This window comes from Ruditapes philippinarum, unplaced genomic scaffold (genome assembly GCF_026571515.1).
Source record: "Ruditapes philippinarum isolate M1 unplaced genomic scaffold, ASM2657151v2 ctg6211_1_1_1_1, whole genome shotgun sequence".
In the NCBI taxonomy this organism is placed as follows: domain Eukaryota; kingdom Metazoa; phylum Mollusca; class Bivalvia; order Venerida; family Veneridae; genus Ruditapes; species Ruditapes philippinarum.
The window spans coordinates 30369-53549 of record NW_026852637.1 but is presented as its reverse complement, the minus strand read 5'-3'; the positions used below and the strand labels follow the sequence as shown (position 1 = coordinate 53549).

The window sequence follows — 23181 nt, the reverse complement described above, 5'->3', positions numbered from 1 at the left end:
TTCAAATATTCGCTCATTTTTTTGTTTTAAATTAGTTGTCTGGCGGGAATTTTTTTTGCGCCTGTTAAAAATTTTTTCAAAAATTTCTTTTAAACTTCAAAACATTCCAAAAAAATTGAAATTTACGAAATTTTTTAAAAGGTACGTTTTTTTAATTTCATAGTTTTGGACGGGCACCCCTTTTATCCGTTCACCCATAAATTGGGGCGGTCGTTTCATTTTTAAAACATACTTTAGAAATTTTTTTTGGATTTTCGTTCAATTTTCTATTTACCATACCCCCAATTTAGAACAAATTCAACCAATTTTACCATAAACCCTTTTTATAAACAGTAGAGTACAAGCAGAGAATTTGATAATGGTATTTTTATCAAAAAATTATTTAGGTGGATGACCGCCAATATGGGAAAAAACCCCTTTTTTTAAATAGTTAAAACCCAAAACAAAAAAACAAAAACAAAAAAAACAGAGGGAAAATAACCCAATTACTAAATTAAAATAATAATATTGTACCTACCCATTCTATGATTCCTTTATCCCCCTGTTGCTCCAGGCGTATATGGTATCAAATATGTCTGCTTACAGCCATCTTAAATGTGTAAACAATAGTTAAACAAGAGCCGCCGTTCCAGTATGAATATAATCTATTGATTGATTACCAAGGTATAGCAAATTATAGAAATAATTAGTGAAAACCCCAATAATTGACCCTTCTAGGTAAAATCAACATGAGTCGAGGTAAATTTATTTTTATAGACTATAACCCCCTGACATTATAAAGACTGTTGGGGTCAAAATAAAAAAAGGGGACCAGATTGCCCTTTTTTCCCTCACCTGTTTATTGGGGCTTAAATTAAATTTATTTAAATGAATTAGCAATAAATAAAAATGCAATAAAAAGCAATAAATTTTTACTAAAATTTCATAATTCATATCTCACCCGAAATGTGCAAATGTTTTTAAATTTTTTCCCCTATCTGCCTTTTTTTGGGAGTTTTTATATTTTTTTTTTAGCCAGATGACCAATTTCAAACCTGATGAAAACATAAAACAACCGTTCTGACCAATTTTAAGGATATTTGGGTAAAGAAAAGTAACCTCTGGAGTCATGACAAAGTTTTTTCCCCTTTTTTTGGGCGGTGTGAAAAAATTTTGACTAGTTGATTATTTTCCGTTTAGCTAAAATCACCAAAAAGACATTTTATTAAAATAAATCAAAATATGAAAGTAAAACAATTTTCCAATTATGGATTGTGGGGGTTCCAGTTTTTTTACCCCAAATAATCCCCTATTCAAACATGATTTGAAAAAATTTAAACAAACCTTTTTTTTGACTTTTTCTAGATATTTTGGGACCTAAAAAGTTCCCCTTTGTGTTGAAGGTTAACCATATCTGGGGTGTTGCCTGGTTGTGGGCCCCAGATGAAGCATTTTTGAACTTAGTGGAAAAAACCCCCAAAATTTTTACTTTTCCTGAATTTGGCCAAAACAAGCTTTTTAAAAGTTACAACATGCCATAAAAGGTTTCACAAAATTGAAACAAAACGATACAAAAAGTAGAATAAAATAAAAGAAATTTATGTTTCAGAAAAATAAATTTTTTATATCCTTTTTCGATAATTTTTTTCTGAAAATTTTTGTAAAATCAGTGTTTTTTGAAACACATAACCAAATGGATTTTTTTTCTATCACATTTTTTCAGGTTTTTCAAAATCGATTATTAAAAGTAAAATTTATTCGTCCGCGTTATTCAAATAAGGGGGGTTGGACTGTTTAAAAACAAAATCAAAAAACCCCCTAAGGTGAGAAAATTTTTTGTCCAGGCTATGTTTTGTACAATTTTTTTTTGAGTTTCATAAGATTACTACACCCCAAAAAATATTCTTAGTTTTGGGCCCTTATTTTAGGAAAGAAGATTTTTGTTTTTCTAGAGGAATAATAAATTTCGTTTCATTTTTTGGCAAATCAACTACACCCGGGGGGGATAAATTTTTTGACCTTGGCTATAATTTGAAAAAAGGGTAGAAGTCACTACAAAATTTGGCCAAGTCAAAATTTCAACCCCTCCTTTTTAAAAGTTTCCTTAAAAACAAAAAAATAAGGAAAACAAATGACCCCGGGGAACTTATCGCTTTTAAGACATAAGAATTTTTATTGATATCAACCCAAAATATCAACCTAGCCTTTTATTTTCAGGGGAAAGTTTTTAAAGATTTCTTTTTTAAAAACTTTTTTCCACTTCTGACCAGTTTTTTTCCGCGGAGCGAACAATTTAAACAATTTTAGTAGAGTCCTGCTAAACTATCCCAAAAGTTTTTCGGTTTTGGGTAAAAAAATTGACACAGACGCAAACGCACTAAGGACAAGGGTCCCCAGCAAATTGGATAAAAAACCAAAATTGAGCAGTTTTGCTCGGGCGACTAAAATAATTGCCCCCGAACACAAAATCCCGTAAAGACCGGTTAAGCTTGAACCCCCCCGCCAAGTGTGCCCTTTTTGACCTTTGGGATTTTATGGCCAACGTTGCTCATAAAAAACGTATCTTTTGTGAACTTTTTTGCAATGTAATTTAAAAAAACGCTTTATTCAATTTTGCAAAGTTGGGACAACACAAAATATACTCCATAAAGAAAATTTTAAACTTTGACCCCAAATGTTTTTTAACATTTCAGGTAGGGGTCTTGACGTGCACAAACGCCCCCTCTTTTTTGTAAACATCTCTGCCTTTTTTTTAAAAAAAGTGAGAAAGTTATGGACCAGACACACATTACCCCCCAAAACAACAAATTGACTACTTATCACCAATTGTGACCTTGCTTTGGGGGAAAGGGGGTCTGCAATTGAAGCTGTTTAAATTAAAATTTGGGGCCAAAACGCTTAAATTTTATAGGGTTTATCAGAATGAAAAAATCTCTCCGCACAAGAAATGCGGAGTTTCCCCAAAGACAATACAAATGCAGGCATCAAAAATCAATTGCACTAGCCTCTAAGACTATAAATAACAGCTGGTTTTTTTGCTAATGACATCAGTATTTTGGTGCGGATTTTTTATCCAGTTTTTTAATTATTTTTTTCCCGAGGGGTTGTTCATCTGCCCAAAAGAAGGTTTTATTAGATTTTTTCCAATAAAAATCTCATTTTTAATTTCCAGACTGAAAAAAAATTTTTCCATGGGCCCCTTAAAAACGTAAAGGAAGATATAAATACTGGGTTTTTGGATACCACTTATTTTGCAAGGGTCGTTTTTGTATTCCCCTTTTTAACATTAACCAGAAGGGTCATAGGAAAGACTTTTGCACGTTTTGTTCAGCTTTTAAAATTAAAATTTTATAACAAAATTATGTAGATGTTACGGAAGTTATTTAAAAATTCCAGGACTTAAATATAAAATTTAATTTTGTGTAAAAAACCAAAAATTTTCGTTTTGTTCCTCTGTCGGTACTGGTTTTACTAACCAAAAACGGGAGACAAAGGCTTATTTATTATTTATCAAGGCATAAACAGTATTATACATTGTATAAGATAAAAATTCAGGGCAAAAACAGAGGCCATAGGGATAACCCCGAGTTAAACAGTATTATCTAGAGATGCCAATGAGATGCAAATTGTCCTTTTGTATTGATGGTTCCCATTCAGTTTTGTTGAAATCAATCCAGCAGTTGCAAAGAACTAGCGAACATCTTCTCTTGATATTAATGGTTCCCATAAAGTTTCATTGAATTCCAGCCAGCAGTTGCAGAGAACTAGCGCGGATCAAAATTCGGATGGATGGGCGGAAAAACAAGACGGACATCGCCAAAACAATATCCCCCTCACTATTTAATCAGCGGGGGATAATAAGAGCTGTCTATAAGGTAGCATGCTTGACTGTTCTCAGTACTTGAAAATAAAACAACACCCTTGTTAATGTAGAATTGTCTAAGTTCAAAAGGGCTATAATTCTGTCAAAATAAAGGTTAGAGTCATTGGCCTTCAACAATGACCCCCTTTTATGCTGTCTAATAAGTGCACGCAGTTTCAACCCATTCAATTAAGTAGTTTTAGAGATACCAGCTTGCACAAAAAAAAATCAACCAAAGACAGACATTTACACCAGGATGAGTGCAATAGCTCTCTCTATTCTTTGAATAGTTGAATTTAATGTTATTGATGCATATATCATTTCAGGTGTCCATATCTTTAAGTCCATGGTTTCTATTTACCCTGTACATGAAGAACCCACATGTCTATATTGAAGTGTGTCAGGGACAGCAGACCCCGGGTGGGTTTCAAAACCTTTGAAATAAAACAGTAAATAATTGAATTGGAATAAAACCAGTCAAAATGACAGACAGTCAGGCTTATTTTTATTCTTTTTACCTGTATTAGCCTTTATATTTGCAGCAGCAGTTTGCAACCTAACTTGCTTCCTTTTATCTTCATTCTCAGTCATCAAATTTATCTTTAAATCTAACTCTTGCCGACCCAAATATTCTGCTAAACGTTCTTGCTTCGACTCTCTCAGTAACTGTTTAAATATTCTGTATCCCTCTGCACCCCTTAAGGCAACTTGAGATAATATTTTTTTTGTCCTTGTTGAAGTCAAAGACAGCTCCTTCAATAGATTAAAATACTGTTTTCAGTGTTTCATTAGTCTATTTTTCTTATCTTATTGATCTCTGTATCATACATTTCATAATTAGTTTGTTAGTAAGTTTTGTGTATGTGCGTGCGTGTGTGTGTGAGTCTTTTTAACTTCTTGATAGTTAAACAAGAGCATGGATAATGAATAAATATTGTTGTTCGAAAAAGGTGATAATTCTTTCAAATTCGCGTAAGAGTTCTTGGCCATAACAAGTGAGTTATCATTATTCCCTCAAATAAGTGTGTCAAGTTTCAACCAATTCGCTTTTTTTGGAAATACCAATTGGCATGCAAAAATATTACCCTAAACTTGAACTCCACGAGTCGGATGTGTCGCCTTATGAACAGTATAGCTGTCACTTAGGCATTTTCTTTTAAAATATAGGTTATTTATAAACACCGCTCTTACAATGTACACATACATTGAACTTAAGTGGCATTTGAACTGATTGTAAAAATATAACATCAGGATTACTAAAACTGTTATTTTATCAAAAATAAAAATACCATGAAAAAGTTTTACACTGACAGATCAAATGGTGGACTCTATGATGGATTCTTAAGCACTGCACTTCAGGTAAATGAGAAAAGCTTACATACCAAATTTGGAGTCGATCAAACTTATAGTGACGAAGTTATATATGCTCTGGACAAGCCTATTTAGTCAGAAAATTTACAAAAGGCAATAACTCAAATATCATGAAGTGCAGATTACAAGTTCTTGTGCACTGCACTTCTTCTCATTGAGATCTAATATCATATGAAGTTTCAAATCCATAGCTTTGATAGTTTATGAGAAATGGCCCGGACAAAATAAAGTATGAAAATTAACAAAGGGCAATAACTAGAAAATAAGGAGTGCAGAGTATTGACTTTTTTACATTGAACTTCCTGTGAATGAGATCTATCATCCTATAAAGTTTCAAGACCATAGCTTTTATAGTTTATGAGAAATGACCCACACAAAAATAAAGTAAAAAAGGGCAATTACTCAAAAAATAAAAGTGCAGAGTGCCGGTTCTTGTGCAATGCACTTTTTCATAATGAGATCTGTCATCGTATAAAGTTTCAAATCCATAGCTCTGATATTTTATGAGAAATAGCCTAGACAAAAATAAAATATAAAAAATAACAAAGGGCAATAGCTCAAAAAGTAAGAAGTGCAGAGTACCGGTTCTTATGCATTGCACTTTTTCTGAATGAGATCTACCATCCTATGAAGTTTCAAGTCCAGCCCATAGCTTTTATAGTTTATGAGACATGGCCCGGAAAATTTACCAAGGGCAATATCTTAAAAAATAAAAAGTACAGAGAAACAATTCTTACATTATATTATTATCAATTAGAATGTCAGTCTTTATTAGTTTTTACACACACCTTTCAGTAAGACATATTGACTGAAACTAATCTAGAAAAGGTATAAATATATTTTAAGTATCTATAAAAAATGTACAAGTCTGATACTGAACTCTTTCTTTACTGACTTTGATCTTTTTCTGATAATTAATTTTTTTTTTATTCATTGGAAAGCTCTCAAACCTTTCAGTACACGGTAGGATAAGTTACATAAGATTTACATACTTTAATATCTGTCACTTGACGATCTGTCAAAAAATCTCTTTCCAAAAGCAAGTCCAGTATGGTAGTTGTGTCAAGGTCCTCCACAAATCTTGTAAGGCTTCGGTTCAGTACCCCTTTATAGAAGTCATCAACTGAAAGAACATTAATTTGGACATTTAATCTCATTTGTACTGGAAAAAAATAAAAAAGTAATAAAATAGGAAAACTTGCATACTTATTCAGACTAAACAGGTAATTCAAAGATGCAAGTTGTTTAATTAGTCCATTTTCTCTTGACAAAATCAGACTGAGGAAAAATGCATTAAACTTTAAGAATAGTAGGAATATTTCAAATCCATGTCAGAAGTATTAGAGCTACTCTGTCATACAAAACGGGTCTAAAAACAACAACAACTTAATTGTTTACAAATCTTAAATATGCATATAAGTAAAATTTAAGTTTTCATTTCATGAGATAACTGTGACCTAATGGTTGTTATAACAACCCTTTTATCACACCCATGAACATGTGTGTAGGACAGCTTGATGCAGTTAGAACTTACTATATAAATGTCAATTTTAAACCGGATTACCGATATAATGCTATTTTTTGTCCATGGATCCGATTTTTATCAATTAATCCCTTCCAATTGCAGCTAATAATAAATTCGAATGCAAGAATTCCTTCCGATTTCTGTTATGTAAAGTCGTATTTTAGTTTCCCATTCGGTGATTCGCAGTAGGTCATATTAATGGATGAACGGGAACAAATTTCATATATAAAAGCAGTATAAAAGACAAAATAAAAAATAAAAGTTAAATTTGATAATTTATATCTTAAATTTGTATTTTCTACAGGAAATTACTTATTATTTGTAGTACACAGTCAGTTATGTATGTATTTATTGTTCATCCGAAATTGTTCATGTCTGTGTGTGTGTGTGTGTTCTACTTCCAGTATTTATCTAGGACTTAGAATATAGCTACTGTATCTTAACTCCCAAGTATTAAAAGAAACCCTTTTTCTTAATTTGACATGAAAAAATTGCATATAATATTACTATATTAATCCATTTTATTGCAATTCTTATATTCTGTTTGTAATATGATACAATTATAATAATAAAAAACAGACTTTGTTCAATACATTGAACTGGAAAATGCAATCAGTATGCACAACTTCACTTTGTTATTATTATTCCTGAAAAGTTTAAAAAAAATTGCACAACTAGCATTTGAGGTTGCACCAGTGGCATTTGAGGATTAGTCCGGGCAAGTTTTGTGACCGAAAGACGTATAGACAGACCATGGTGTAGTGACAAATATATGTCGTGCTTCTAGCATAAATCAACCATTGTTTAGTGGGCAAAACTATAATAATTAACCGGCCAAAAGGCCATTTTTCATTTAAGGGCCATATCTCAGCCAAAATCATTCATCCAAAAAACCTGTGTTATGTGTGAAAAAACGAGGTACGGATCTATCCTGTAAAGTTTCATCTAAAATGCATTAGACGTATAAGAGAAGTAGTCCGAACAAACTTTAAAATTAAAATCATAGGGGGCCATAACTCTTACAAAATTATTCAAAAGGAAAATGCCGACTATATGCACATGTAGACTTCGTACTGATTATTTCAGTTGCACCAATAGTTTTTTAGGAGCAGTCCTGTCCGGACAAGGTTTGTGACGGACAGATGTGTTCCCTGTATGTCACCGCTACTCAGGAAACAAACATCAACAAGGCGACGTTTGCAGGACACAGTTACCGACACAACGAGCCACACTTGCAGGGAACACAGGCTCCGAACCAAAAAGAAAAAGAACATGAAGGCATCCTAAAGTCTTGCTAGAAAGTTTAGCAAAATGACATATTTGATACAGTTTTGATTAAGGAATCAGAGAAATGGGGTCTCAATATAATGTTCTGCTAAAAAAGGTTTTTTTTTGAAAGTCTTTGTTTGTAAATAAAGCACTCATATTCAATTTCAAACAGGCAGATTGGTATCTTATTCCTGTATGAAATGGGGTTTTCTATATAAACCTATTGGCCTCTAGTCTTTAAAGTGTCTTCTTCAAAGAGTGACGGGCCGACGACATAAAAATTTTATTATTTCGTTTTCATATATTTCAGTTTTTTTATGATTTTTTGTTTGGTCATTTAAGCAAAGTCAAAACTTATTACTATTCTTAAAAGATTGCAAAAGAACAAATTTCCTTTATTTTTTGTTTTAGAATTTTGTATTTCAAGAACTGAAGAAATTAAAGTATCCAAGTTATTACTTGTTGTACGACTAAACGCATTTTCCATCTCTGCAAAAATATGAAATTTCACAATAAGAAATTAATCGCTTCCGCAATCTTTTCGATACATTTATTGATCAAATAGACAAACAGAACTTAACTCGTTCGAAATAAACATAATTCTTCCAGGCTGACAATGTCAAACAAGCATTTGGTTTACAGCTTCATCAACACACGTATATCTTTGTAAATCTAGAAATGTGTCCATAGGACACGGGTGCCCCAACTCTCCACTGTTTTGTCAACCTTATGACTCTAGTTTAAATATTTTTGAGCTACATGTGCCACAAGTTAAAAAACTAAAAATCTTTCGCTAAGTAAAGGGCAAGAACTTAACAAATACTGAATAAATCCATAAGCGAACCCCAAGTCGCATCAGTACACATGCTAACCACCATTTTTGTTAACTTTCAGGCCTACACATCAATTTTTTTTTTAACTATGCATGAACAAGTTGAAAATTGCAAATTAATGCTAAGTCAAGGGCATTAACTCTAAAAAAACTAAAAATAATCCACATGCATAGCTTCAAAGTGATGTTGATAATTATTCCTACAAAGTTGATTTATTCTTACTCAAGCACTCAAGGAACAAATAACACACCATAATGAAACTGTTTTAACTAAGTCAAGGGCAATATCTCTACAAATACTGGATAAATCTACAAGCGAAATCCAAGGTGCCCAACTACATATGCTGACCAACATTCTTGTAAAGTTTCATGACTCTAGGTTAAATACATTTTGAGCTACGCATGGCACAAAATGAAATTTTTTAGTTGGTCAAGGGCAATAACTCTGACAAAAGATATTAATTCACAAGCGAAAGCCAAGATGCAAAACTTCACATGCTGATCAACATTCCTGTAATTTTTAATGACCCCTATGTCAAATACTTTTAGAGCTATGTGCGACACAATTTGAAATTTGCAAATATTTACCTAGTCAAGGACAATAACTCTAAAAATACTAAATAAATCTGAACGAAAATACCCAGGTGCACAACTACACATGCTGATCAACATTCCTGTAAAGTTTTATGACCCTATGTCAAATACTTTTTGAGCTATGTGCGACACAAGTTGAACATTGCAAATTTTTATTAAGTCAAGGGCAATAACTCTAACAAAATAGAAAAAATCCACAAGCGAAACCCAAGATGCACAACTTAATATGCTGATCGCATTTCTGTAAAGTTTCATGACTCTAGGTCAATTACTTTTCTAACCCGAAATGTAAAGAATTTACACAGAAATTCATTCTGGGACTTAAATTTTTTTTATTTGAGCGTGATTTATTATTTAAATATTTTTGTCATTAATTTGCCTGACTGAGTATCCCTTTCAATCAAAATAAGATTACTTAATGTTTCTGTTTGTATGAAAGATGGAAGATTCGTATCAAAAAAAAGAAAGAAAAGAAAGTCAGAAAAGCGACATCAAGTACAAAGGATGATGATATCGTGAAATACAGAAGACTTTGAATGAAATGAGATGTCAAAACATGCTATTGCTGTGCTATAATGAAAAGAAAAGGCAGTGAATATATTGATTGCTCGATAAAATTGCAATTATTTAAGTTATTGTTACAAAAAAACATAACATATTCACATTATAGAAAAATATTTTCTTTTAAATACAAACTCATAAAGTTGCTCCGATTTCCAAACTGGTCGCACTCTTGTTGTATACCAACCCTGTTCCTTAATCCTGAAATAATAAACACAAGTCATTTATCAATTAATTTTGCATAACCATACATTTTTTCAGTTGAAATTATTCAATGTATTCCAATCAAAACCAGAATATAACATTTTCAATATCTTTTAGAAATAAATAATTTTTAAGGTGTACTATACAACTATACGTCTATTTTTGGTTTTGATTATTCGATTTCTGGCATTGTTTTGCTTTTTGCTAGAAAAAAATTAAAATGTTACTGTTCACATAAAGAGAGGGGAATTTGTGTGTTGCAAATGGGTGTATGACATTATACACAATTACCGTCATTTTAGTCCTTTTTAAGAATAATCATATTTCGACATTCATAAAAATATGACGCTAACCTTATCGAAATGAAATTCAGATTTGTTGATTCTTAAAAGCGTAATATCCATAGTCCGAAAAAATGACAATATAAAACCATGAATGTATCATTGTAAAATAAATAACGTTTATTACCGATTTCTTCTATTGATACACGATACAATACGAAAGAAATTCAGAAACAAAAACCATTTTTAAGTATTATACCACTAATCCATTTACTCCGCATTGAAAAGTATTTAAACAGACAAGAAGTACTGTCAAAATGCATTGACACTGAGGGGCATGGATTCAAACCCAAGAAGGGGCAACCTATTTTTCTTCATTTAACATTGTTTACATATCTCTCAGATCCCACTCAGAAAGACGTTCAATTTTTAACTATATGATTATCATAGGTATCTTTTTGCTAAATAATGCCAACTTTAAGCAAAAAATATGGTATCTGATATTTTCAAAGTCTAATATCATTAAAGCCGTTTTCATAAAAGTAACTAAAAAAACAAAAGTTCTTCAAAAGTTATTGTAGCAAAGTATATTAGGTATCAGTTGCCCATTGATCGGACACTCCTAGGTGAAACATATCTGAGACTTCACTCTTGCAACAAACTTGAACTGAACTTGACATAGACCCATGAATGACCATGCCCTGCAATGTCTTTTTAAAACATTACTTGATTTATGATACAACTGGCTATTTCTATATTATTTACTTTAAGGCCTTTAAGAAAATCAAATTTAACATTGGCTTCTATCATAAAATACCTTGAAACTGGCGGTCAGATTATATTTTCACTGTTTGTTTGTTGTGTTTTTTTCCCGTATGCTTGGCTATAACTTTGCACTTAAAAACTTGATTGTCTTAAAAAGTTGAACTGACTTTCTCCTTGAGGTTAAAAAACATTAAAATTCAGGGCTAAAGTATTGACTTATAATAAAGCTGTTATAATTGTGTTATTTATGTACGTATTTGATTCATATGTGAACAAAACAACACTTGTGACGAAACAGACATGTAGAATAATTTAGATATGACATTGACCGGTAAATAAAATTGACCATCAAATGATTAAATTGTAAAGTTGTGCAAATTTTCATTGACAAAAATGGCTGGACTGGAAAGACAGATAGACGATCATTAAAAGTATAAGTCTTGACTACTTTGCAGAATGTATCAGCTATTGTGTTAGCAGGCAAACATTAATAACTTACGGGCCAAAACGCCATCTTTATTCAAGGGTCATAACTTAGTCATAATCATTGAAAGGAAAAATCTGTGCAATATGCGCAAGGACCAGTACTGTAAAATTTCTTTGAAATTGCATTTGTAGTAAAAGAGAAGTAGTAGTCCGAATAAACTTTAAAGATAAAAATCACTATTTGGCCATAACTAATTCAACTGGAAGGTACCGACTATATGCATAACTAGCCGTCGTACAGATCATTTCCGTTAATTTCATCACTTCCGTTAATAAAATTGCACTATATATTTTGTGGAGCAGTCAGGACAAGTTTGGTGACAGTCGGACAGATGGACAGACGGACAGACAAATCACCGGTGTTTTTCTTATATTTCATACGGACTGGATATTTCATTGAAGCGGACTTGAATGTGATTGATATAATTGCAAGAACTCGTTTTGCAATATAGCCAAAATAAATGCTTCAAATTTCAAATATATAACAATATATAACAATTAAAGCTACTAGGACCATACCTGTCAATGTCATTTTACATCCATCAAAGTCATATCAGAATTATCCAACATGTCGGTTTGGTCATATGTGATTTGTTTTGCAAGTATGAGTCAAATCTGTACATAAATAAGTTATGACAATTTTAGCAAATTTCAATCGATAAATGTCAATTATGAGTTAGGTCAAACTAAATTTGATCTCCTTCTACAGGTAGAATGAGATCTATGTACCTACAAAGTTGCATTGTGATATTTCTTATAGTTATATCCCGTACAAGAAAAGCGGACAGACGGACGGACAAAGCGGCAACTACATGCTCACCCTTCGGGGAGCATTAAAAAATAATGGCCGCGGCTAATGTTTATGGACGGCAAAGAACACGACAACCTGACTGTAGCTATAGGTCGAAATAAAGTGATGACTTTTTTAATGTCACAGATATAAACAAATACACAGTTTTCCAAATATTCCATGTTTTTTGACGAATGCCGTTTTTTTTTTCATTTTCAGAGTTTGTTTTTCAAGGACATGAATGAAAAATATTAAACAACATTTTTTTATGGAACAGAATTAATGCATTTCTTCTATCTTGCTTGATGACATTGGAACTTGCACTATGCTTGATTCCATCTTGCTTTATATTATTTAAACTTTGTATTAAACGCTGAATTCCATTCTGCATTATTTCATGCAAACTTACGAAGCGACTAATTATTTAATTGAGTGATAACTATTGAACTTGCACAAGCCATTTATCGCACTGTTTTTTTTTTTTTGGGGGGGGGGGATATTCAAATGTTAACGTCATATACCTTTATTTATAAACTTCCTTTCTTCATGCTTTATACAAACTATTTACGGTTCAGTTCTTTTTTTGTATTACAGCAGTTGATTTTAGCCTGTCATAGTGCAATGCAATACTTTACTTATAATAAAAAAAGCCAGGTGAAATGGTTTTACAGCACACCAACACTGTTCTAGTGAATAACGTTTTCAAAATGAAGCTAAATGACACCTGCTGTCATAATATGGAAACAAAATATTGAGCTTACCGCCAACTGCCTCGTGCGTTCCGTAACATGCGACTATAATATCGCTATCGTTGTCATCTCCGTTGTTGATGTATTTCATCAAATTAGTAATCAGTGAATATATTGAAACATATGACTGCTAAGACACGTCAAAAATGCAACGTATTGATTAAATTCAACTATTTATTGTGAAAAAGTGTCGACAATGTAAGTGGCAGATTTATAGCAAATTAAAGGTACTGACAGGAACTTACTATTTTACATCTAGTTATATCAAGAACAAGCTAAGAATGTTCTTTTAAGCACCAAACATAATACGCTGTCCTTAAAAAAGATGCAATTAAACATATAGAAGGCATTAGAATATGAGAGAAGTTTGATGGATTTGAAACGATGGCATGAAGTTGCAATTACACGATAGTGCATTCAGTAATCATCATGCATGATAGTATTCCTCAAAACGTAGGATTCCATTGTGGAAGCAAGCATAATGTAAGTCCCAATATAATCAAGCAAGATGGAATAAATGCACAAATTCTGTTCCATATTTTGTCTTCAATCTTTGTTGATTCCAAGATTTTCATCATTTCAGTTAAGTAAATGTAAATAATCTATTACCTGCTATTAAGCTATTTATCAAGGAACTTTTGCCATGACCACAATGTTCAAGTTCGATTAGAGCTGAAGAATATGAAATGGTACATGTAGACATCATTTATGGTCTACTTTCTGTCGATATTATAATAAAAGAAATAATGTTTTGTTTTAGAACAATCGATGGTAGTCAACACTGTGATGGACGAAAATAGTTTTCAATGGTATTCAACACAGTAATGGATGACAAGACTTTTCAAAGTTATTATATTAAACAAATTCAAATGTATAAGATTTACATGAATCTTTGTGCAATCGGCAAATTGTTCAATTAAATGACTTTCAAACAATTACGCGACATAACTGATTGTATTTCGAAATATTCAATTTAACTCTACGAGTAATCACGCATTTCACTTTTTTTTGCTTTGATTATTTCATTTCAAACGAAATTAATCATTATTAATTATTGTTCGCATAAATGAAGAGACGTTTGTGGGTCAATGTTTGAATGTTTCGGAAGAGTATGACATGTCATACACAATAACTGTCATTTAAGTCTTTTTAAGAATTGTCACAGTTCGTGCATTCATAAAAATATGACGCTAACCTTATTCAGTTTTGAAAATTCTTGTTAGCATGTAACACAGTCCGAAAAAACAACATAACCATTCAGAATTATTTTACCTAGTAACGATAGATCAATGAACAGAGCTTTGTAAAATAATAGAATTTATTGGATTCGAGCCCGATCGGCATGTTTCATATTTCATCAGATCTTACTATTACTGGTTAGTTTCTGGAAGCGGACATGAAAGTGATTGTTATTAGTTGCAGCAATGGCGCCAAAATAAATGTGTTTACTAAACTTAGAAGAAAAAACATTGTGTTAAAAAGGGCATAACTTTTGAAAAATTATTTTAGTATTATGTTCGAATAGTGGATATAAAAATGGCAGTCATGACGATAATAATTTAGATATTTGTAGGAATGTTTTGTTCAAAAATACAAACTCTGACAGAAGTAGACAAACACTTACTTGTTTCTCGAAACAGGTTGGCCGTATATTTCAGCTCATCCATTTTCAAAATCTCTGAATAACAAACACAATTCATTTATCCTAACGTTTACTTTTTTCAAATAGCAATACAAGTTACAAAATTATCAATGCTGAAATTTAAGTGAAATATGCTTCTTGAGATTTGTCACCGACGTTGAGCAATTAAAATTTCTAATAACTATAAATAAATTAAATAACTAATATAAATTTATGAAGTTCAAAATTGATTTTTTCCCACGCAAGAAAAATAAATGAGTGATATATTTGATAGAATGTTGGTACGGAATTGTGTTATTTATACGTATAAGTTGCAATAAACAAATAAAGTTTCAAATGTGTTTTTCTTTGAAGTGGCAAATAAACGGAGAAAAGATTTTTAATTTTTTTTGTAGCAGGAACAAGTTTTGAAACACACAAGATCAATTTAAGTTAAATATACTTAAACGTCTTATCCTAAAAAATGTTGTGTTATGATACGAAATAAATCCATTAATTAATTATAAAGCAATAGCCTGTTGCAGCAACAGAAGTGAAAATTTCAATCATTTGACCTTCAAGTTAAATGCCATTTATTAGTTTAGGTCTATCTAGTAGGTCTGAATGTCTATCCTTAAAGATTATTAATTATGTTAAAGTTTGATTACAAATTTATTCAATAACAAGAGAGCCTTTGGGCCTTAGGTCGCTCACCTGAGGCATGAGTGTATTCCAATATAAAGTCCTTAGGACATAATTTGAACAATCTTTGTAGAAGTCCATTAGATGATGGTACATTACAAATATCAAAGCTCTGGGCCTTGTGGTTTTTCACTTTTCCCTATATAACATTTATATATTACACTGAGAACCCCGCTTGACAGGGCCCTTTTGGCCCTAGGTTCATTATTTGAACAATCTTTGCAGGGGACCACTAGATTATGTTACTAGTATATACCAAATATCAAAGCTTTATATATTCCTTGTAGTTTTGACAAGAAATTCTTTATATTTTTTAATCGATAACCCCCCCCCTGGGGACCCTTTCCATCCTAGGGGCATTATTTGAACAATCTTTGTAGAGGACAACTAGATCATGTTACATACCAATTATCAAGGTTCTACGCTTTGTGGATTTTCTGACAAGAAGATTTCCCCATATTACTTTATATAAAACTGATGAGTCCCTAACAGGGTCCCTTTTAATCCTAGGGGCATAATTTGAACAATCTTTGTATTATTCTGGATTTTGACAAGAAGATTTTTAAAGAGTTCGCTATATAAGAAAGTGAGGAGGCTCTGGCAGAGCTCCTTTTGACCCTAACGTCATTATTTGAATAATAGTTGTAGAGGACCACTAGATGATGTAACATATCGAGGAAATTTTCTTTTTATTTCATGCTTTTTAAGTGATTTTAAGTATTTTTTACTGATTTTGCCGCGTAACGTCGCGCATTCTCCTTTGTGACGTCATCACATCATGACGTCACACCATCAATTTTGAAATATAGTTCTGTTAAATTTTTCTAATTTTGTTACATTTTTAATATTATGTATGTTGACATCGACTTTCTTTTCCTAAAGAAGCAAAATTTACGCATGACAGCATTTATTTCTGCCTGTTATTCCATTTAGTTATGATTTTCTTTTCATCCGTATTCAGATATAGTCCGGCTACAGTGAAAATTATATTATATTAATTTCACAACTGGTTTATCAGAATATAATCACCTGGTATATTACAATAAAATACTGGAAAGTATGAAATAAACAAAATATTCAAGCTGTAGGCCTTGTGGTTTTTGACAATAAGATTTTTTATAAATTTATTTCTCTTTTAAACGATAAGCCTGCTGACACGGCCCCTTAACATCCTAGGGGCATAATTTAGAGGGCCGCATATCAAATTTCAAGACTCTAAGCCTCGTATATTATGACAAGAAGATTTCCCACTTATAACTTTATATAAAACCGATAAGCATCCCCCCCTGGCAGGGCCCCTTTTGATCCAACGGGTATAATTTGATTAATCTTCGTAGAGAACCACAAGATGATGTTACATACCAAATATCAAAGCTGTATGACTTGTACATTATGACAAGTAGATTTTTAAGTTTTCCCTACATAACTTTTTATAAAACTGATGAGCTCCCTGGCGGGACCCCTTTTGACCAAACGGGCATTATTTTGACAATCTTTATAGAGGACCACTACATCATGTTACATACCAAATATCAAGGCTCTACACCTTCTGGTTTTTGACAAGTAGATTTTTGAAGATTTTGTAAAAAAACTTTTTTGGTTTCCATGGCAACCAGGGTTCTTCAAGAAATTTAATTCTTTTAACAACTTTGGTAGATCTTCATGCAATGAACATGCCTGCCAAGTTTCATTAAATTTGGCCAAGTATTGGAGAAGTATTGAATGAAAATGTTTACGCACGAACGAATGAACGACGGACGGCAGGAAACACGGCGCCACAAAAGCTTACATTGTCACTGCTAATAACAAATTTAAAGCCACTAATAGCAACAAGGGAACAACGCCCGATTTGTTTTTTAAATTATCTCTATAGGCAAACAAATAAACAGTTTTAACAAATCTTGAAAATGAAAAATCAAGAAAAAAATAGTTTTTCCATTTTTCATGATACTAGGTCTGTCTAGTCACACTTGTTGTTTTGTCAAAGAATGAATCATTTTCATAAATAAATGAGAAAGTTAAGACAAATATAGTCAAATTCAATCATTTGGCGGTCAAGGTCATGTAAAAGTTAAGGTCTTATCTAAATTAATCAACATTTCTGTTTGGGCACAAGTGTTGTTTTGTCCACATATGTTAACTCCTTAAATAAATATCACATTATGTCAAGTTAACCAAAATTCAATACTTTGACCTTGACGGTCAAGGTCATTAAAAGCCGAAAGTCAAGGTTAGTTGAACTTTTTAAAATGTCTAACCAAAAGGTTGTTTTGTCCAGCTATAAAAATAATCCATTGATTTATTACCAAGTTATTCATGAGTCAATGTCAATTTTAGTTTAAAGACGTTTTCGGTAGTTTTCTGTGCGCATCGTTATGCGCTTCCAAGAAAGATAATCACTTCAAATGAAGGTAAAGTTGAATAGTATTCGGATAAGTGTTTAAATTTCGGCTACAAGCAAATAATGAGTAAATAATACAGAATAGATATTTCTAAATGTTCAAAAGGAGATCGGTTCAAAAGGATAAGAGGTCATTTAGACAACATCACATAAAGGATTTCTCCAAGTATTAGTACGACAGCATTGATGAGAATTCTGCGCGCGTTACCCCACCCACTTGTGTGATAGTGACGAAAGTGCGTTGAGACTTGATTACTGGCAGACAACTGGGCAAAGAAGTTTAAAATGATATATTTTAAAAGTGTTGAATAAAAAACAAAATTAATATCCAAGAATTGTTCCGAATTTCATTATTTTCTTTGTGAATTTCTGAATACTTGCTTACTGTTCGGGTATATTAGTCGAGTGAAAAAAATAATATGGCCCTACAGTAGATATGTTTTAAAAAGATATTCAGTATCATTTACTTAATATAACATCAAAAGAAAAAGAAATTTTTATTACAACATGTTTTTGTTGTATATTTGACAATACATTTAGTATAACACTGATATTTCTTAAGAAAGCGTGGTAATTTAGACAGTTGGCATATGCGGTAACCATGGAAACTGCCCGTTAACAAAAAACTAACACTAACACGTCAACATATATATTTTATTTCTATTTTTGAATCCACCATCAAATGTTACTTGATATATCAATAATGTAGAAAATTCTATGAAAGAAATTTCTTTATAGCTTTAATTTTTTACAGAATTCATGTTTATTTTTCTCATTTTTTGTTTAGTTAAAAAGCATGAAAACTCATTTTTTAAAGAAATATGTTCAAATTATCGTTTTTTTTATACAGAACCCTAAGATAAAGCAAGCTTTGTATAAAATTATGTTTATTGTGAGTGTAATAAGCTATTTTATACATTATTATAACATAGTTTGGCTATTTTGACAATTTTGAGATATACGGTTACCATGGAAACTGCCATTTTTTCAAAAAATCCAACACGCCAACATATATTTTTCTTTTTCTTTTTGAATTTGTCATTAATTCTACACAACATACAAAAAAATTAGAAAATCCTATGAAACACTTTTTTCAATATCTCTAATTATTCTGAGAATTCATGTTCATTTTTCTCATTTTTTGTTCGGTTGAGGAACATGGAAAACTCATTTTTTAAAGAAATATGTTCAATATCATTTGTTTCATACAGAATCATTAGATAAGGTTATCTTTGCATAAAACAATGCTCGTTGTGTGTTTTAAGCTATCTTATACATTTTATATTCGTTATAACACAGTTAGGCTATTTTGACAGTTTTTAGATATACGGTTACCATGGAAACTGCCATTTTACAAGAAATCCAACACGTCAACATATATTTTTCTTTTTATTTTTAAATTCGTCATTAAATTTTACTCATCATACAAAAAAATTAGAAAATTCTATGAAAGGATTAATTTTTCATAAAACTGTAGAAAATGTCTTTAATATACACGAAGTTACCGAATTTGAAGTAATTGTGTTAAAAAATGACAGTCACTTCCGTACATAAATATCAAAACTATGACTTTGATGGTCAAGGTAATTTAAAGCTCAAGGTCAATTTCAATTGAACCTTAAGAGAACTTGTCCTAAATATTTCTTCGTTTAAGTATGAAGATAATCATTTGATTTACACAGTCAATTATAGCAAATATCGGAAAAATTCAAAAATTTAACCCCTAAGATCAGAGTAATGAAAGAGCCAATGTCAATTTAGTTCGATATACATGAAAGTCTTATCCTATAAATGGTTTTTAGTCATATTTAGTCAGGCCATTCAATAAAAATTAAAGCCAGCTACAGCTAAAAATACGAAAACTTCAATAATTTGACCTTCAATTTCAAAGTCATTAATGAGTGAAGATCAAGATCTGTCTTGTTTAATTGAAATTCTATTTTAAAAGATTATTATGTTCAAGTTTGAAGACAATTTATTAAAAAATATCAAGAACTTAAGTTAAGGTTAGATTGGTCTACTTTAAGGTCTTGTCAAAATGGTTGTTGTGGACAAGAATGAAGAAAATACACCAATGAAGAACTTACAAGCAAATTCGTTGAATTAATATCTCCCACAGAGTACTGGTTATTACTTACATAACAACTGGAGACATAAGGCTCTATTTATATATTTATCATAACATAAATAATAATTGTACATGACAAACGTTCAGGGCAATAACAGAGGCCATAACTCCGTGTTAAAGAGTTTTATCAGTACACACTTGAACTGAAGTTGACATTAATCCATGAATGACTATATCATGCAATGTTTTCTGTTAAAAAATAACTTGATTTTTTTATTTCTTTGTAATTTACTTAAGAAAATCAAACTTAGCATTTGCTTGAATTGGCTTGTTTTTGTTTTGCTATAATTGGCTATAACTTTGCAATTAAAAACTAGATTGTCTTCAAACTTGGTGAGGAACTTCCAAGCGGTTCGATAACATTTGACATGGACTTTTAATTTGTATTGATTGGCATTGTCAAATTACTCAATTTGCTTTAATAGTCTTATCTAAGAAGTATATTGGCAAGTTTTATTTGTACTTGAACAAAACATCACTTACTACAATTTCGACAATTTGAATTCTTGATATTATTTGAATATTAGTTTTTAATGACATTTGACAGTTGCTGTCAAAGTCAAAAAAAAGTTTGCTTGAAGTTTGACCTTGAAGGTCAAATTATTTGTCACTGATTATTGCTATAATTAGGTGTAACTTAATTAATCAACGGAATATTTTTATACTTGGCCAAAACAATCTTTCAGACCAGACATTGTAAAAATGTTGAACTGACCTTAACCTTGAGCTTAAAAACATTAAAAATGTGGCTTAAGTATTGACTTATAATAAAGCTGTTATAATTGTGTTATTTATGTACGAATTTGATTCATATGTGGACAAGACAACACTTGTGACGAAACAGACATTTGGAATAAATTAGATATGACCTTAACCGATAAATGAAATCGACCGTCAAATGATTAAATTGTAAAGTTATACAAATCTTCACTGACAAAAATGGCTGGACTGGAAAGACAGAAAGACGATGACTAAAATACCTGTACAGTATAAGTCTTGACTACTTTGCAGAATGTATCAGCTATTGTGTTAGCAGGAAAAACTTAAATAACTTACGGGCCAAAACGCCATCTTTATTCTAGGGTCATAACTTAGCCATAATCATTGAAAGGAAAAAAAATGTGCAACATGTGCACTGTAAAATGTCTTTGAAATTGTATTTGTAGTAAAAGAGAAGTAGTAGTCCGGATAACCTTAAAGATAAAAACCACTAATACAACTGGAAGATACCCACTACATGTATATGCATGACTAGCCGTCGTATAGATCATTTCCATTTATAAAATTGCACTAGACATTTTGTGGAGCAGACAGGACAAGTTTGGTGACAGTAGGACAGATGGACAGACGGACAGACATACCACCTGTGTTTTTGAAATTTGAAGCAGTTACCCTTAATAGTTTTTAAAATATTGCGAAAAGCCTACTGGTAGCGTTAGAAAATTTAATATACGAGTACTTTTAATGTATGACGTTATGACGACGTTTCCTGAAAGTAAAACTGTATAATATTATACGAGGGGCGTTCAATACAGTATATTCATGGACTAATGTCCTCAGTTTTCATTTCAGAAGCAATTTTAATTGAAAGTATCAATTGATAGCGTTGTTATTCCTTTTCAAAACAATGAAATTCAAATTGATAATTACGCAACTTTAAGACTGCCAGCCATTTTCATAACCATGGTAACGCGCCATGTTAACAATATTTCCGTTGTGACAACATCACAGAATTGACGTCAGAAATGATGTCACACGAAAATCTAGGAACCAGGACAATTATAAAATTGTGCTAGGATCTTGGGAAAACATCGACTGACTTATTTACTGCTGCAAAAGTCGAAAGAAGACATCTGTAAGCTGTGTACTTGTTTTTAAATGGCATAAAACGTTTCTCTGAAGGTCGAGCAAGTATTCAGGACGACACAAGATCAGGCAGGAAGTTGCACGTTAATGAATCACACTTAACGTCAATTAAGAAAGCGTTAGAGTTTGATCGCCGTGTGACAGTAAGGGTGTTGTCGGAGATTGCCGGCTTGGGTGTAGGTGTACATAACAGTTAAAGATGCGAAAGGTACAATTCATATTTTTACATTAATTAATGTATGTATTACGGGGAAACGGGTCCGTGTGCGTTGGATTCCACGCCTCTTGATAGATGTACAGTTGCGAATTCAACTGAATTTCTTCAAAGATAACGACGGCAGGGTGAAAATTTCCTCTACTGCATTATCACTACGTGACCTTATACATGCTCTACGGAAAGAGCAGCCCGAAACAGAATAAGACAAGTTTCTACTTCACAAGGATAACGGTAAGGAACAGATCTTCTGGGTTTCGAGCTTATTAAGCATCCGATCTGCTCAACTGACTTAGCGCCTTTTGATTTTGCCGTATTTCCAACGATCAAATCGAATATAAAAGGTAATAAATTTGAATAATTTAAACAGCCACAGAACACAAGAATTGATATTATCAAATGGATCAAAAGAGGTACGAAAACATTTTTAATCAGTGGATTTATCGACATCGGAGATGTATTGACTGTAACGGACGCTATTTTGAGAAGTATTAAGCGATTAACGAAACGTCAGAAATCGAAGTAACGCCCAGTGACGTCGCTGACGTCGGGAAGCACCATCGTGACCTGGGGCGCTGAGAGTCGGGTGACATTGCCTTATACGCCGTCAAATACAGACAGTTTGTCATACGCAATTGAAATTTAATGTAAAAGTGTATATTAAATTGCCGTTTCCGGTCATATAATTTTTTATGATTTATGTTTGCGTAACAAAGAAAGTTATAAGCACAGTCTACAAATATACTGAACGCCCCTCGTATAATTATTGATGTTTTCAATTGATATACTGCTCATAATTTTCATAATTGTTTTCAAATCAATCAAGAATTTGTTAAAATAATTGCCTATCGACTGCGTAGATGTTGAGTTTAGAAATTGAGTTCATTTACCGAAACACGAAGGGTCGTTTAAACCCTACAAGAAAATATTATGTCATTGCTAACATTTCTATATGACTTTGCATGGAAAACTAAGAACAAA

The 23181-nt window shown here is 31.9% G+C and overlaps 1 protein-coding gene across 2 annotated transcripts in view; it reads right to left on the bottom strand.

The window, feature by feature from the left end:
• Window positions 1-552: 552 nt before the first annotated feature.
• The window catches only part of LOC132719582 (uncharacterized), a gene marked incomplete at its 3' end in the record, with an annotated part of 39511 nt that continues 16882 nt past the window's right edge, over window positions 553-23181 (bottom strand). For both annotated transcript variants that reach the window (XM_060703373.1, XM_060703364.1), the window contains 5 exon segments: window positions 553-589; window positions 4360-4594; window positions 6205-6335; window positions 10129-10194; window positions 14893-14946. In XM_060703373.1, coding sequence (XP_060559356.1) covers window positions 553-589; window positions 4360-4594; window positions 6205-6335; window positions 10129-10194; window positions 14893-14946 — 523 coding nt within the window.